The sequence below is a fragment of the Apis laboriosa genome, unplaced genomic scaffold (genome assembly GCF_014066325.1).
Source record: "Apis laboriosa isolate Shangri-la unplaced genomic scaffold, ASM1406632v1 scaffold173_cov153, whole genome shotgun sequence".
In the NCBI taxonomy this organism is placed as follows: Eukaryota; Metazoa; Arthropoda; class Insecta; order Hymenoptera; family Apidae; genus Apis; species Apis laboriosa.
This window is the reverse complement of record NW_025222150.1, coordinates 709,052-726,244: the sequence shown is the minus strand read 5'-3', so window position 1 is coordinate 726,244 and position 17,193 is coordinate 709,052. Positions and strand designations below refer to the sequence as shown.

Here is a 17,193-nt window from a genome sequence, read left to right as displayed (position 1 = left end):
ACTGAAAAGTTTCAAGTTCCATGCTGTGATAATTACGTGAACATTCGTGACGTATAGCTCATTATCGTGCTGCCACGGATAACCATATGCCGCGTATGGTTGTTTCACATTGATATCCCCGTTAATTTCCGTTATATCGTAGCCGATATAAGCGTTAAAGGGATATTAGCTTCGAGCTGTTTTACGTTTCCAATCTTGTGTCCAATCAGCGATTTATACTTAAAGGAAAAAGGGGAGGGAAAAAAAAAAAAAAAAAAATAATCGCTGCTACGCTAAATCGTGACCCGTTTTGCATCTCTCTGGAAAATGTCATTTGCTCGTTCGTGGAATTATCAGAAAAAGCAAAGAGTTGATGATTTTATCCGGACATTTAATTTTTACGATATGAATTTTTTTTTCGCGTTTATAAAGAAAACATTTTAATCTCCAACGCTTGTCAAGATGTATGTATCGGTTTATACGGATGGAATGCAAAGAAAGAAGAAATTCTTTGTATCGTTTTCAATACGAAATAAATAAAAGCGTTAACTTGAATTATTGGATATATTGATATTAACAAATTGATACAAATAAATTTCTATTGCACAAACGAATGGAATAATATTGAGCTGGCTTGAAATTTGTAAAATTCGCATTTACAATTTTCCTTATTATTAGATGTTATTGATTTAATTGTATTAAAAGATTGTGAATTGCTTTTCTATTTATAGAAATATTTTAAATTTAATTTATTAATGTTAATACCGTTCGTTGTTCGATGAAATATATTTTGAAACAATAATTAAGATAGTGACGCAATAATAATAATAATAAGTACTGATAATTGAATCGTTGCATTTACATCGATACGAAGTTTTTTAAAAACTTGGTTTCCTTTGTGCAATTATTTATAAACCAATATTTCACTCGCCTCTTTCCCCTAAAATAAATTTTATCAAATTCAAATATAATATAAAATTTCCATATTCTAATTTACGTACCATAACAAATTCAATTCCGAAATTATAACACGTACAAACATAAACGTGCTATTTTGTTTCACAAAAATCCAGACACATAACGCAACATCAATTATTACACGTATATCCGATGGAAAAAGAGAAAAATAATGAACGCGTGAAGAAATTTAAATTCTGTTTAACATTCTCGGGATGGAAAAAACGCGATATTTTTCGAACGTTGATTTTCGCTTCGTGTGAAAAATGATTCATTTCCTTTTCCCGATTTATCTCGCTGTCTCACGTTTGTATCTCACGCCTTCGCGTACGTAACACGTTTGACGTCATTTACATAATCGGGGAAGGAAAAATAGGAATGAAATGCGGAGGGAAATGCAATCGGTACGATTACGAGGCAAGATTGATTTTTTTTTTTCCCTAGCTTCGAGAAGAGAGAACGTGAACGTGCGGGATTTCGTTTCCCCGACGAAACTCGATGACGCTTGAAACGAAAGAAAAACAAGAAACGAGAGGGAGAGGAGGGGGGAGAGAAATGTCAAATATCAGAAATATGCCGATCCGTAGGCCGAGGCGAGTTTCCGGTTAGATGAATTTTTTTCCAGGATGAACGATAAATCACGTAATATCTATACGGCGTGTGCCGCTTCCACGCCAGCCAATTTATCGAACAATAAAGTAAGAGCTCCCATTGTTCGGGATAGAAAAATCAGGATAAAAACTTCCGTTTTGCACCGCTGTTCCACTTCGGCCCCGTGTGATCGCGTATCGCGTATGTTTGGGAACGAATGTTAGTTAAAATAACACACGCGTCCGTTTAAATCGGTCGTGGACGATGTATGATGTTGCACAATTGCGTTTTGAATACGTTTGGAAATTTTCGAACTCGTGAATTCGGCACGATTGAAATACGTTTTTTGTAATAGCAGTATTTTACATCTCTCTCTCTCTCTCTCTCTCTCTCTCTCTCTCTCTCAATTTGCAAGAATGAAAATTTTTAAAAATGCAATAAAATAGATGTTGCCGACGAGAGAAATTATATTTTCGAAATTTTCCTAAATTTACGCAATTATATTCATATATATGTAAATATATATGTAGATATATTCGTATGCATAATAAATATGCAAGAAAGAATAATTTCTCGTGTAATAATAATAATAAGTTATCAAGGTGGAATAAATTTTCTTTATATGAAATTTCACTTTTGGACAAATTATTTAACGAATTAAACGTTTTCGTTTATTTAATTATAATTTGATTTAATCCCGTTGTGTTATTTAATATTACAGGTGATCACTGATCTCAAATGTCTAAGTAAAATACTTTGTACTAGATTAGGATATCAATGTAAAATGAGATAATAAATATCTATAAAGCCGAATTTACATTTTTCCTTATCGATGTGTAATTTTTCATAAAACAAAGAATGAAAAATTGCATACGTTATTTGCATATTTTTATCGCCAAAATTGAAACTTCAGATAAACAAAATTTATCACTTTTCATTCTGACTTTTTTGACTTTAAAAAAAAAAAAAAAAAAAAGAAAAAAAAAGAAAAAAAATTTCGCTATTTTAGTCCTCCACGAGATATTATTTCGAAACTCATTTAAATCATTGTTCTACACACAGTTTTTGAAGGATTACTACAAATTCGTGAAACATCATTTAAGTGAAAATCATTTGCCCAAAAATATCACGATATTTCCCGGTGTGGACGAATTAAAAAAATTCGCCGAAAAAAAATTTCTTGAATTTTACAAGCTAGAGCCTACCTGTGCGGTGTACGCGCCCGGAACTCTCACCATAGCTGGCAAGTGTATGGGTATCGCTGAAAGTAAATCATTGTCAATGGTAGGTGCAAATTCAAGCAATTTCTGCCCCGATTCACTGCAAGTCCCGATTTTCCTAGCTTGCACGATCGCTGAACATGCGCTTTTCTCACGTGATCGTGACGCTTGGAAAAAGGAATAGATGCGTGTAACGATACATACACACACATTTGTCTCCGTTTATCTTCCCTTGAAATAAAACAGGCCATTCAACTTGTCACGTTGATAGTTGGTAAATACTATCAGTACAAACGATGTCGGATTATATCTTACTTGGACAAAACTAAGGTGGAAAGAGTGGAAATAGGCTTGAAGGAAAACGATCTTTACATAGCACCCGAAGAAAGATTGTGGATACGTTATTTAAAAGGAACGTTGCGAACTTTCAAGGAAAAGTATTGTAGGTATTAATCGTTCGTTTTCCAATCTCGACTCTCCGTTCAATTCGTTTAGATTGTCCCAGATTGTTTTAACACGTTCACTATCGGTCGACTTTTCCATTATTTATGCTATATATTAGTAAACAATTTTTGCAGAGTAGAATCTATTTTTATTATGTATACGAGATAATCATTTTTCTTTTCTAAAGAAATTCATATCATTGAAAAATACATGCATATGTACTCGTATATATGTATTTCGAAATTATTCTATTAAAATGTGATGCATTGATATTAATGGAAACAATTTACATGTTTGTTATATTCGAATATGTATTTTAAATGAATCATTATAAAAATTATATTCAAAGGAATTTACGATCTCACAAGACGATATCGTAAAATTAAATAAAAATAAAATTGCAATTCGAGCATATTGAATGTATGAAACGTTTCCTATTTACGAGCAAAAAAATTTCCAATAATATCAAAAGTTTTTTAAGAACAAAACTTCATTTTGAATAATGGAAAAAATTTATTTTATCGAATATTAATGATAAATGTACATTTCAACAAATATTTTTGTGAAGAAAACGTGTTATATTAAAATTTAAGATTAGTTTTATCAAAATAAAAAAAATCAATTAGTCATTTAGTTAATAAATACAATAATATTATATATAATATACATGCAATATTAAAAGATTAGAACGATTATATATAAAAAAAAATTTCGGAGGAAAAAATTAAATTTTATATTATTACTGTATCTTAAATATAGTTCTGCATTTTTTTTTTTTTTTTTTGATAATTCGATCCTTGATCTTTATAAAATATTTACATATCAAAATTAAATCAAGAACTACGGATAAATAATATATATTCAATTTCTTTTACTCATATTTCTATTATTTATCTAGTCATTGCATCAATGCATAAAATTAGACAAAGGTAATGCAAAAATAGGACATAGATGTTATTTAATTTTATCTATTAAAATTCTTTCCTTCATTTTTAATTATTTTAAAGATATAGTTTCGAAAAAAAGAGATAATTTATATTTCTTACATTCGATAAAAAAAAAACTGTTACTCTAATTAAATCATGTTATAATTGAACTCTCTTTTTACAATTTTTCACGATTATCAATAGAAGTAAATTGACATATTGAAATTGATATCGCAAATTGATATCCCTAAACGAAAAATTGACGAACATAATTCGTAACGATGTAGGCAACTATATAATTAAAATTTGAAAATAAAATTATTCTGACGAAGGAAAAAAATATATAATATAATTGATATTGTTAACAGCGTACATTCCTGGTTTTCAAATGGTAATCGTTTCCAACTTGCCTTCAAATTATGATCTTGGGAAAAACGCAGCCTTAATCGTTGCCTTGTACATGTTTCTTGAAACAGTAGCGCATACATATACAATAAATATTTTAGAAAAAGCGTTAATGTGTCATTTGGCGGAAAAATTAGCGGTAAACTCTCCTTACAAAGCCCGAATCTCCGAAGTCTTGATTTCTGTTCTTGCAAAAGAGGATAAAATTTTCATCACCGATGCACAATCTCTTTATTTTGATCAATACAATTGGAACAATATCGATGCCGAATTGATTCTCATAGAATTAAATATTCAAAGAAATAAATCATCGGAGTGGCATATAACTAAGACACAATACGAAGAAATCATGACAGTGATGAACACGCAATCCCGATGGCGTACCCATCCAATTGGCATGTCAATGATAAAATATTTATTTCCGGAAAAAACGATAAAAATGATTCATGATGCGATTGATAAGGATAAAAGAATAACAAAAATGGGTTGCGCAATTCGAGAGGAACAGTGGGAAAAACTGGGTAGGATATCATCAAATGGTTTGATATATTATATAACTTGTTTTCCATTATATAGTATTAATAATTGTATAAGCAAATAGTATATAATTGATATAAGCAAGTATATTTTACATAGATTGTTAAAACATTACATGAGACATAGATACAATATATTATTTAGGCTGTAGCTTTTTTTTTAAATATATATATATTTATATATTTTGTTTTATATATATAATAGTAGGTCATATCTTTTTAACTTTGATTAGTATGTTTCAAAAATTAGTTTATTTAGGTACCGCATATTTCTTTGAAAGCAACTTAGCTTTTTTTTTTTTACACATTTATATGCAAATTTCGATTCAATATTTATATTGTGTATATTATAGGAGAGCTTTTGTGGGAAAATCACCGATCTGTGTGTAAATACTTGAATTTCTTATCTGACGATATTAAAAATATCGAGAGTACATTCGGAATTATCGAGGGAGTTTTAGGAGCCAGCGTTATCAATTATGGTACAGCTATCGTAACATTGGTAATTTAATTACTCTCTTTAAAACAAAACATTTACTTTGAGAAAAAATAAACAAAAACTAATAAATACTATACATTTTAATCATATAAAAAAAAAACGAAAAATGTAAATATAAATGAAAATATATATTATATGATTATGATTATTACGTAAAATATTAATTAACATTATATTTTCTTATGTATTCAAAATTTTCAATATTTGTTAGTAATATAATTATCTCTCTCAACAGGTACGAAAATCGAAACTGAAAACTTTTCTCTCTTGTTTAAATCGTACACAAATTCCCTATCAACAATGTTACTTAATAAAGGCTTGTTCAGGTGCAACTGTAATTTATGCTTACGAACAACATATAAGGACGTTTTTGGGTAAAAAATATATTTCTCGCCAGCAAATAAGGAAGTATCATTTAGTCGACTATGATTATTACGAATACGAATTTACATCAAAATATGAACCACGCTATAGCGCATCACTAACTTTACCACGTATATCTTTTATTTAAAGTTAATTTTTTTTAAATCTTTTTAGATATCTGTTTTTACTATGAATATACACATAGGAACCTTTATATTTGTGTACATTTCAATTGTGCTTATATTAATTTAATCATTGTTTTTTACGAATAACAAATTATAAACAAGTATATAAATAAAACGAAGAAAAGATATTTTACGAAATAATTTTCATTTGAGCAAAAAATATTACGTGGACTTGTTATATTGCAGAATTGATCTTTTTGATAGAATGTGTTAAATTTGATTGGTCGTCAACTTGTGTATGCATGTTACGCGTGCGCATTGTAATACTATATTTTCTATTCTCTTTATCTCTTTACTCTTTCATCCTTAAAATTCTATATTCTCCCCACCCTTTTTTTATACGTAATATTCTTTCTTTATATATAAACGCATACATTATTACAATGCGCAGTCATAGAGATAGAAATAGAGAAAGAGACAGAAAAAGAGACAATATTAAAATGCGTATAATTCGTCTTTGTAATTGGGTACAAAGAAACGGAATTCGCGTTTGCACATCACATTACTAAGAGCACTTAAACCACGCGACACTTAAGTGCGTTATAAAAATACGCAATATTATTATGGTAAAATTCATAGTTTTTAGTTTGAACGATTGTGTTTACTTATTGAAAAATGGAATTTTCGCGATGACAATCTTGGTAATATCATAGCGTACGGTAATTTTGTTCATTCAATGTTCTATAAAATTTCCAAGACAGAGCACCAATTGCCATTAAACCTGTAGCTAAAATGATGCCACCTAGAAAAAGGCAAAAATAAATTATTTTTTTAATTATTTAATAATTGATTACTTAATCATTATGTTTAAATGAATATTTCCATTCAAACAATTAAATATATAAATGAACAATTAAATATTTAAAAAAAAAGTTAATATATACATTATATATTAATGTATATGATATAATGTAATAGATATTAATATTAAATACTTACCTAAAAAGCTAAGACCATCAAAATGTCGTTCTTTATAAGATGGTGCAACTTTTGTTGATACTGGAACTGTAGTAATTACAGGAGTTGATGAAACGATGGATGAATTTATAGTAGGTATAATATTTATAGACTTTTCGGTAATAGTTATATTTTCAATAGATGTTGTAGGTTTTAAGGTAGATTGAGATATTAGTGGATTCACAGTAGTGATATTATCATTTGTAGTTTTGTTACTAATAGTAGTAGGAGTAGTAGTAATAGTAGAATTATTTGTAACAATAGTGACAGAATCAACAGTATCCTTAGTAGTATTGTTAGTAGTAGTATTAACTGCTGTAGTAGAATTCGAGGAATTTGTAGTAGGAAAAGTATCATTAACTACAGGCATTGTCTGCTGATTGGTAGGTTTACTGATTTCTTCTTCTGTTGTACTAGCTGTATAAAGAATTAATTATATGTATTACTATTAAATCTTTCTATTAAATCTTCTAGAACTGTTCAAATATAAGATTTAATAAAAAAAAAAAATAATAAAAATAAAAAATAATAAAATATTAATAATTTTAAAATTTTTTTATTTTTTCCATAAATTAGAATTAAATTCTTAATATTAATAATATTAAATAAAATTAATATTTATTTAAAATTTAATATTTTATATATATATATATATATATATTATTGCATATATATTATAAAAAAAAATTAATTCATATTAATAAAAATATATATATATATATATATTTAATTTATAATTTTTATAAAAATTTTAATAATAAAAATTAATAATTTACATGCAAATAAAATAAAATTAATTCATATAAAAGAATTTCCTATAAATATTTTCGACATTTTGTTAAAATTAATAATTTTACATTACAAAATATTCTGAAGTAGAAACATAAAGTGGATAATAATAAAATTCTACGCATAAAATAATGAAACATAATTAAAAAGCCTAAATAAATTGTTAAATCATGTAGAAATAACGGATTTTAGGAACGCGTTTCTAGAGACATCGAAAAACATAGCAACGACCTGTCGTCTTGTGTAATATGATACAAGTGAACGTGCCACTACTGCGTAAAATTAAAAATATGTAAAAAATCATATAATACATATTGCTACTTTTCATAAATTGAATATTTTATGCAATATTTTAAGAAATTTTGAAAATAAACTTTGCGTATTCATTTACATAGCTAAATACGAAACATTTAGCACATTTAAACGCCACGTAAGTTGCCGACATCTGAGAACGAATTTTCCGTTTAAATTTTTCGTGAATGTTTTCCGTGTATATAAAATAAATAATAATATGAGCTAATAATGATATACAAAAGTTTGAATAGAATATCACGCGAATGAAATGCAACACATATTGTGTTAATAGACATTAAGAAAGCAAACATAAAATATTAATACTTACCATTGTTACTCGCAATGCAGTTGATTGTCGTAACCAATAAAATGCAGGTTATATGCACTAATTTCATTTTTATGGTTTTTAAATGAAAACAATTTTAATCACGTATGTTTTTTTAACAAAATTAGATGTTTACAGACAAATTCTCCGTTACAAATCTGCTACAAAGAAGCGTGCAACGTAAGCTTCTGCTGAAATTGAACTGGTCGCTAGCATCAGCTTCCACCAATTGCAACTATACGAAGACAGTAGCGACGCTACGTATATAACTTCACTTGTTAAACATATTCCCTAGATGGTTTATACAATGTATATAAACTTGAATATGTTATTTTTTAACCTATTATTAAATAAATATTATAAAATAAAATATTGATATCATCTATGCAGTAATTTTGCATTTTTTAAATATATATCAATATTATGATAATTTAATAAGTATGAATCAATTTTATAAATTTTTCAAATATATACGAATCATATAATTTTATTTTATACATTTTATATATGTATTTATAAATTTTTACATCGCAATATACAAAATCTTATTTGAAATCAAAATATTACAGATTTTTATAAATATAGATATTTTTAATATATAAGAACTAAAATACATAAATATATGAAAGTATATATTCAAATAATATATTTCAAAATAACTTATCTCGAAAATAAGTTACTACACAAAACTTGAAAATAATTATTAATTTCGAAGTTTACAAAATTAAAATATATATAAAATTATATTTCATTATAACGTTCTCAAATTTAAATTTCGAACTAGCATTGATTAAGGCATTTTCTAACGACTTAACACATATAATTAGGATAGAGAAAAAATGCACCAATCAGCAGAGAGCAAAGTAAAACCAGTACACATACCAAGGCGCATATGAACGTTATGTTTTACATTCTGTTCTTATTCGTGCCGGTTTCTTTGCAGGATATTCTAATAAAGTGGCGCACTCTGCCGTTGGAGAGAGAAATCGAAGAGGAACAGTCGGGAATGCCGATGATGCGCGCTCAGCGGTTTGCTGGATCAGTGCTAGTGCTTGATGCGAGGCGAGTGTACGGTAGCGCACGGGCGCTTCGCGTATATGAGTTGTGCACGGACTGTTTTCGTTCTGTCGTTTCGTTAAAGCGGGTTCGTACTACTTGCCGTGATAGTGTACGTATATAAAAACATTAGCATATAAAGACATACAAGTAACAAAAGTGGACGAAGAAAGAAAAATTAATCGACAATCAAGAACGAACAGTTCAACGAGGAATAGTCGACCAGTTGAAAAGATCGCGAGTGAAGGAAAAGTAAAGGAACGTAGGGCAGGGTGCCTCGTCACCAGCCCACGAATAAAGGGCAAGAAATGGGCCGATCCGTACTTACGTGATAGGAGGTGCATGAGCGCGCGCGCGCTCGCACTCGCTCGCGTGTGTATGTGCGTGCGTGTGTCATCGCTGTGCGAGTGTGTAACGCGAGAAAGGGATGAAAAAGGGTGAAAATAATTTGGCTAAATTTCAAAAGTGAAAAGAGTTGATCACGGTGTCGTGGTCGCGATTGTGATCGCGTCCATTTCTCGGCTACAAGTTAATCGAAAAGCCGCGCGCAACCACCGTCACGCAAGATGACAGCGAAGTATGTTTTTATGACGCTGATCAACGCAGCTTTTCTTTGCCTTGCATTAACGATACTCTCGGAATCGGCAGGAACCTCTTGCAAGTGGTTGTCCGAGGGTGGTAACGACACACGTTCCGCGGACTGCACTCTTCGAGTATTAGATCCTGGCGCGATTACTGGTCTAGTCGCGTCACTCGACGGCGCTCTCAAATTACGGATACGGTGCAGCGACGTCCATCACTTCGAAAGCAGCTTCAACGCACAAAGTTGGCAACGTTTGACTAGTTTGCACGAGCTGCACGTGCACGGTTGTAAAGTATTGCGAATACCCGAAGGTGCTTTCCAACCGCTTCTAGAACTCAAGAAACTGACTGTACAAACTTTTAACTCTGTATGGGGTGCAAGCCGTTTTCTTGAACTCGCTCCGGATTCTTTCCTCGGTCTACGGGAACTGCATACGTTAGAAATTGTGGAGAGTAATGTGCAAGCGTTACCAGTGAACTCGCTTTGCTCCTTGGATAATCTACAAACGTTGAATTTAACAGAGAATCGTTTACGCGATATAAACGACATTGGATTGAATCGACGTGACTCGGATGACGGATCCGACGGAAACGGTGAGTCATCGTGCCGCGCGGACATTCGAATTTTAGATCTGTCGCGAAATGAGATTACGCGTTTACAGGAGAACAGTCCGTTGCTCGATCTTCGCCAACTTCAAGAGCTACACCTGCAACGGAACGCGATCGTTGAAATAGCCGGTGACGCGCTCACCGGGCTTACCGTGTTGCGTACCTTTAACGCCAGTTATAATTCTCTGGACTCGTTGCCCGAAGGATTGTTCGCCAGTACAAGGGATCTTCGCGAGATACACCTGGCGTACAACGGGCTCCGCGACCTGCCCAAGGGTATATTCACCCGTCTGGAGCAGCTGCTGGTACTCAATCTCGCTGGTAATCGGCTCGGCAGCGATCGAGTGGACGAGACCACGTTTCTCGGGCTAATACGACTGATCGTTCTCAACCTGTCTTACAACATGCTAACGCACATCGACGCTCGTATGTTCAAAGATCTTTTCTTCCTTCAAATTCTCGATCTTAGGAACAATTCGATCGATCGGATAGAGAGTAACGCCTTTTTGCCTCTCTACAATCTACACACCCTCGAGCTGTCCGATAATAAGCTTCACACCGTGGGAGCGCAACTATTCAACGGTCTGTTCGTTCTGAATCGACTCACGTTGTCCGGCAACACGATCGCGAGCATCGACCCGCTCGCGTTTCGCAATTGTTCCGACCTGAAGGAACTGGATCTGAGCGGTAACGAGCTTACGTCCGTGCCCGACGCGCTACGCGATCTCGCTCTTCTGAAAACTCTCGACCTAGGCGAGAACCGGATCAGCAATTTTTATAATGGCTCGTTCCGCAATCTCGATCAACTTACAGGATTGCGGTTGATCGGCAACGACATTGGGAATCTTTCGCGCGGTATGCTGTGGGATCTACCGAATCTGCAGATTTTAAATTTAGCTAGGAACAAGGTTCAACACGTTGAGAGGTACGCGTTCGAACGGAACATGAAATTGGAGGCGATCAGGCTCGACGGCAACTTCCTCTCGGATATTAACGGTGTTTTCACCAGCATTGCCAGTTTATTATTATTGAATCTGTCGGAGAATCACATCGAGTGGTTCGACTACGCGTTCATACCGGGAAATTTGAAATGGCTGGATATACACGGAAATTTCATCGAGAGTTTAGGAAATTATTACAAGATTCGCGATTCGAAGGTGAAGACATTGGACGCTAGTCACAATCGTATCACGGAACTGTCCCCACTGTCCGTGCCGAACAGCGTCGAGTTGCTGTTCATAAACAACAATTACATCAATCTGGTGCGATCTAACACGTTTACGGAAAAGGTGAATCTGACCAGGGTGGACATGTACGCGAACATGATCGAAACGATGGAACTGACGTCGTTGCTGTTGACCAAGGTAGCAGAGGACCGACCCCTCCCAGAATTCTACATCGGTGGTAATCCCTTCAACTGCAACTGCTCGATGGATTGGCTGCCAGGAATTAACAATCAGACCTCGACCAGGGAATATCCACGGATCATGGACCTGGACAATGTGATGTGTCGCACATCCGGACCACGTGGCGTAGCTATCGTGTCCGCCTCGACGGCGAGATCCGAGCAATTTCTCTGCCGATACGAGGCCCATTGTTTCGCCCTATGTCATTGTTGCGATTTCGACGCCTGCGACTGCGAGATGACCTGTCCAGCGGGTTGCAAGTGCTACAACGATCGCACGTGGAACACGAACGCAGTGGACTGTTCCGGATTGGGCGTCGAGGAGATACCACGTCGGATCCCGATGGACGCGACCGAGGTTTACTTGGATGGTAACGTGTTACGCGAGTTGCAGAACCACGTCTTCATCGGACGGAAGAATATGCGGGTGCTGTACGTGAACGGGAGCGGTATAGAATCGATCCAGAATCGTACGTTCAACGGGTTGAACAATCTGCAGATCCTACACCTCGAGGAAAATCGGATACGAGAGTTGAAGGGCTTCGAGTTCGAACGGCTGTCCCACCTGCGCGAACTCTACCTCCAGAACAATCTGATCGGATTCATCGGTAACCTGACCTTCCTCCCGTTACGTTCCCTCGAAATATTAAGGCTGAGCGGGAATCGATTGGTGACTTTTCCGGTCTGGCAGGTGACCCTGAACGCTCGCCTGGTCGAGCTGTCTCTCGGTAGTAATCCGTGGTCCTGCCGTTGCAAGTTCTTGCAAGAATTGTCCTCGTGGGTGTCGGACAACGCGCACAAAGTGGTGGACGCGAGCGACGTTTGGTGCTATTACGGGGGTGACGCGAGGCCGGCTTACAGGCGGCGATTGAACGTCAACGAGACGGTCTGTTCCGATTACTTCTCTCAGGGTGGCGTGATAGAAAGCATCATGGTGTCCGATTACTTGCCACTGGTGGCCGCCACGTTGTCGGGGGTGCTCGTCCTCCTCGTGATCATCGTGCTTGCGTTCATATTCCGCGAGTCGGTCGGCGCCTGGGCATATTCCAAGTACGGGTTACGATTTTTGCGCGCAAAGCCCGGCAAATCGAGCGGAACCGCGGCCATGGCGTCCGCTGCTCCGATGGCCGCCTGCTGCGACTCCGACCGCGAACGTCTCTACGATTGTTACGTTTGTTACAGCCCCAACGACGAGGATTTCGTGTTGCATTCGTTGGCCGTGGAACTCGAACACGGCACGGCCGGCCTCAGGCTGTGTCTGCATCATCGCGACCTACCCTGCGTACTCCGTGCTTCCACCCCGGCACCGGTCGTCCTCGAGGCGGTGCACGCGTCGCGCCGCGTGCTAATCGTCCTCACTCGTAACTTCCTGCTCACCGAATGGTCCCGCTTCGAGTTCCGCGCCGCGCTTCACGAAGCCCTCCGCGGCCGGACCGCGCAATTGATCATCGTCCAAGCGGAAAACGCGTATCCGGAGGTGGAGCTGGACCGCGAACTGCGCCCGTACCTTCGAACCGCGGCCGCGATCCTCACGTGGAACGAGAAGAGGTTCTGGGAACGTCTTCGATACGCGATACCATCGGCGAGCACTATGGGCGATATATCGATCGAGAGTAAATCGTCCCCGCTCGTCTACAAGCGTAACATCAATACGTACACGTTGGACGGTGTCGGTAGCGAGAAGACGAGCATGTCGACGTTACGCGGCCAAGAACGACAACGTTCCCTGTTCAAAGACTCGTCCCCGACCACCGCATTAATGTTGCAACACGCGCCGCCTGCCTATTCCTGCGGCACGGTTTCCGTGCCGCAACAACAACTGCCACCTTCGTCCCCGCAACCCAGGCTGACCGTCAATCACGCCTACCGAGATGCGGTTACCGTGCCAGGTAACAATCTCATCGCCACGAACACGACGGTCAGCAGCGGCAGCAGCGAGGATCACAGAAGACCGCTGTCCGAGCACATATACTCGTCCATCGACTCGGATTATTCGACGCTGGAGAGAACCGCCTGGAGACAACAGCAACCCCCGCCTCCGCCCCCACCGCCATCCTCCGGCCAGGCCTATCTCGTCTAGCTTCGCGCCGATTCTCTTCTGCTTGTGATACTTACTTCTTTCTTTTCTTTTTTTTTTTTTTTTCTTTTCTCTTTTTCATTCCTTTCTTTCCTCTCTCGAAAGGATGAGAAAAAGCTTCTGTCTCGCCTGTTGCGCGTTTCACTACCATGTTTCGATGCCGCAAAGGGGACGGATTTGATATATTATACGTACTTGACGAACGATACGTGTAAAACGTGTCCCGCTCGAACCTTGCGTACCTTGGATAATTGATAAATGAAAGATATTATTTTCTCACTTCGATCTCGTATATCAAGTATCCAAGGTTAATGGGTGGTGCGATATCGAACGATTGTATCATCCAATATACCTCGAGAGATCGTCGTCGAGTTATTTCGCCTTTTATCTGGGCTGTGCTCAACACAGGGAGACGTTATTAGCGTAGCTTATTAGCGGATAAAGGAATAGGCGATTAGCCGAGAGTATTTATTCCACTACTTCTACTACTACTTTAGAAATATTTGTCCGCGACGATCCTTTTTCTTTTCTCGTTGAATACGTGTTCGCTCTTGCTTTGTTTCATCGGTAAAAGGCGTGATTGTTCACTTTTCCACTTCTGCATTTTCCCCCCTTTCTTTTTTCCATCCCTTCCGTCTTTTTTCCCCTCGGTCTATCCCTATTCTATGCCTCTTCCCCCTCCCTCCTCTCACACACACTCTCTCTCTCTCTCTTTTCCGTTGTCTCCGGTCCCTCGATATCAGAGCCTCCTCTCTCTCTTCTATTCGCGAACAGATTGCGCGCGCGCAAACTGTATGATGCGAAATTTCTGAATGGCGTCTCGTGAGAATCTAGTTCGACAGGGACTCTTCTCTTCTCTACTCCCTATCCCACTTTACTTGACGACTTTTCACCGAGCGATAAAGTATAAACATGCCATCTCCTTTGCGCCGGGATCACCGGGAAAAATCGTATTTTAATGGCGATTTAGAGATCCACACACGTTGTACATATCTATTATTATATATATATATATACGGAAGAAAGGAAACGCAATATGTAAATAGAGCTGCAAGCTGTTGCAAGCTTGTATCGGCGTACGTGTACCTATGTACATTGTATATATATATATTACTTATACATATTATCGAGGAACGAACGGTCGACACACAGAGACGTGTTACGGTTCTATCGGCCCGATAGAAAGAGAGAGAGTTTTAGCTTCGATTTTGAATTCTCGACTAGATAGATACGATGACTTTTTGTAATTTTATATGTCCGATCCGAATGATGGAAAAAGAAAAAAAAAAAAAAGAAACACTTGTACGATATGTAAATATGTATCTATAATTGAAACGTCTTGCCTCATGTAAAATAATTATTTCGTCGCGTAAGGATGAAGAAAAAAAAAAAGATGGGGATGGTGGAGAAACAACAAAATACAAATACAAACAAAAAAAAATATATATATATATAAAACGGTGAAAACAAAACGGTAATTATGAGTGAGAAACAGAAAAATTAAATAAATAAATAAAATAACGAGAAAGCATGCGCTTTGCGATCTACTGTGAAACACGACACAATTTGCGCAGGTGTCGTAAACTTAACTGTATACTTGATTTATTTAAATCATGTGAATAAATTTATAAAATACGTTATTACACGCTTGCGAGCATATATCCCGCAACTGTTTCCCGATCCGCACGATAATTCATACACACGTTGATACATATATATATATATGTATACATATATATATATATATATAGCACGAACGTGTTACCGTTTACTCCTTAGTTAGTTTCGATCGAGTTTTCCTGTACGAAATTAGCGTTTACCGCGACGAAATTAATCGTCGATGCGTAAATATTTCACAACGTGCACGTTTACATCGAAAAAGGGGGGAAGAAAAACATTTTTATTTATCTCTGTTTTCCTTCCTTCTTTTTCTTTTTACGAGTATATATATATATATATATATGTACTTTTTGTTTTCGTCATCTACACCATACTTTTTACCACTATATTTTAACATGGGTATTGTTCAAACAAATCCGACGAAATACAAGCCAGAATTGATCATGTGTTTACGCCACGTATGCTTGTTTTCAAATACATATTCCATCCCACGCGTTTGATCAGAATATTTGCAAATATATTCTGTGGAAATGGCTTGTGTAACAGTGTGTTGTTTCTCACATAGCCGGCGTGTTGTCGTTACATACACTGTACTATATACTATATAGATCGCGAACGGAACATTGATCCTAGTCAGCGCCACCGCGCACTCACTGCACACCATCTGCACACTTACATTATTAATGCGCCTACACCACCGCCGCAAGCTGTACGTACCACAGAGACCGATGTTTCTATTTGAAAAATTTTTTTTTTTTTTAATTTATTTATTTATTTATTTATTTATTTCGACAGACGAACAAACGATCGTGGACATTCTCTGGAATTTTCTCGACGGGGCGGATATNTGAAAAATTTTTTTTTTTTTAATTTATTTATTTATTTATTTATTTATTTCGACAGACGGACAAACGATCGTGGACATTCTCTGGAATTTTCTCGACGATGACGGGGCGGATATCGTGAGATCCGGCGAGAATTGACGGTGCCAACCGTGACGTAGACATCGTTCCGCGTTCGATCGCGTTTCGTAAGCAAACTTCCCTCCCTCCCCCCCCCAGTTCCAGAAACTTTAAACGCGTCGTTTATAGGACGATGACAGCGAAAAGAAAGGAAGGAAAGAAAAAAAGGTCATGCACGATAGTTGCATATATCCAACTGAGAGAGCAACGTGTACAACACTTTTATTCCACAGGGAAGAGTTTAGCAGAGGGAAATAAAAGGAGGCGGGGAGAGGAAAAGAAAGTTTGCCCGTAAAGTTTTAAGCGCATAGTTGCTCTAAGTGCTGATAGAAATCTCTCTCTTTCTCTTTGTCCCTCGTTGTCCGTCCATTTGTCCGCCTGTCCATGTGTATACGCGCGCCCCTCCCCATTT

General features: G+C 36.5%; 3 protein-coding genes across 6 annotated transcripts in view; 2 read left to right on the top strand and 1 right to left on the bottom strand.

The window, feature by feature from the left end:
• The window catches only part of LOC122711584 (toll-like receptor 7), a 50,060-nt gene extending 34,240 nt beyond the window's left edge, over positions 1-15,820 (top strand). For 2 of the 3 annotated variants that reach the window (XM_043930497.1, XM_043930496.1), the window contains one exon: positions 9,414-15,820. In XM_043930497.1, the coding sequence (XP_043786432.1) occupies positions 10,093-14,202 (4,110 nt within the window). In that variant the 5' untranslated portion in view covers positions 9,414-10,092 and the 3' untranslated portion in view covers positions 14,203-15,820. Of the gene's footprint in view, positions 1-9,413 lie in introns of those variants that run through there. The other variant, XM_043930498.1, reaches the window with a different exon arrangement.
• Positions 1-17,193, top strand: part of LOC122711586 — a 47,013-nt gene that overhangs the window by 8,816 nt on the left and 21,004 nt on the right. Inside the window, exon 2 of one of the 2 annotated variants that reach the window (XM_043930510.1) lies at positions 4,486-5,600. The exons of the other annotated variant lie outside the window; for it this stretch is intronic. Coding sequence (XP_043786445.1) covers positions 4,486-5,123 — 638 coding nt within the window. The 3' untranslated portion in view covers positions 5,124-5,600. Of the gene's footprint in view, positions 1-4,485; positions 5,601-17,193 lie in introns of those variants that run through there. 2 annotated transcript variants of the gene reach the window in all.
• Positions 5,108-8,697, bottom strand: LOC122711587 (sialomucin core protein 24-like). Its single transcript, XM_043930512.1, has 3 exons — positions 8,474-8,697; positions 7,045-7,479; positions 5,108-6,847 (listed from the first exon to the last, which is right to left on the bottom strand). The coding sequence occupies exons 1-3, from the start codon at positions 8,538-8,540 to the stop codon at positions 6,753-6,755; spliced, it is 597 nt and encodes a 198-aa protein (XP_043786447.1). The 5' UTR covers positions 8,541-8,697; the 3' UTR covers positions 5,108-6,752.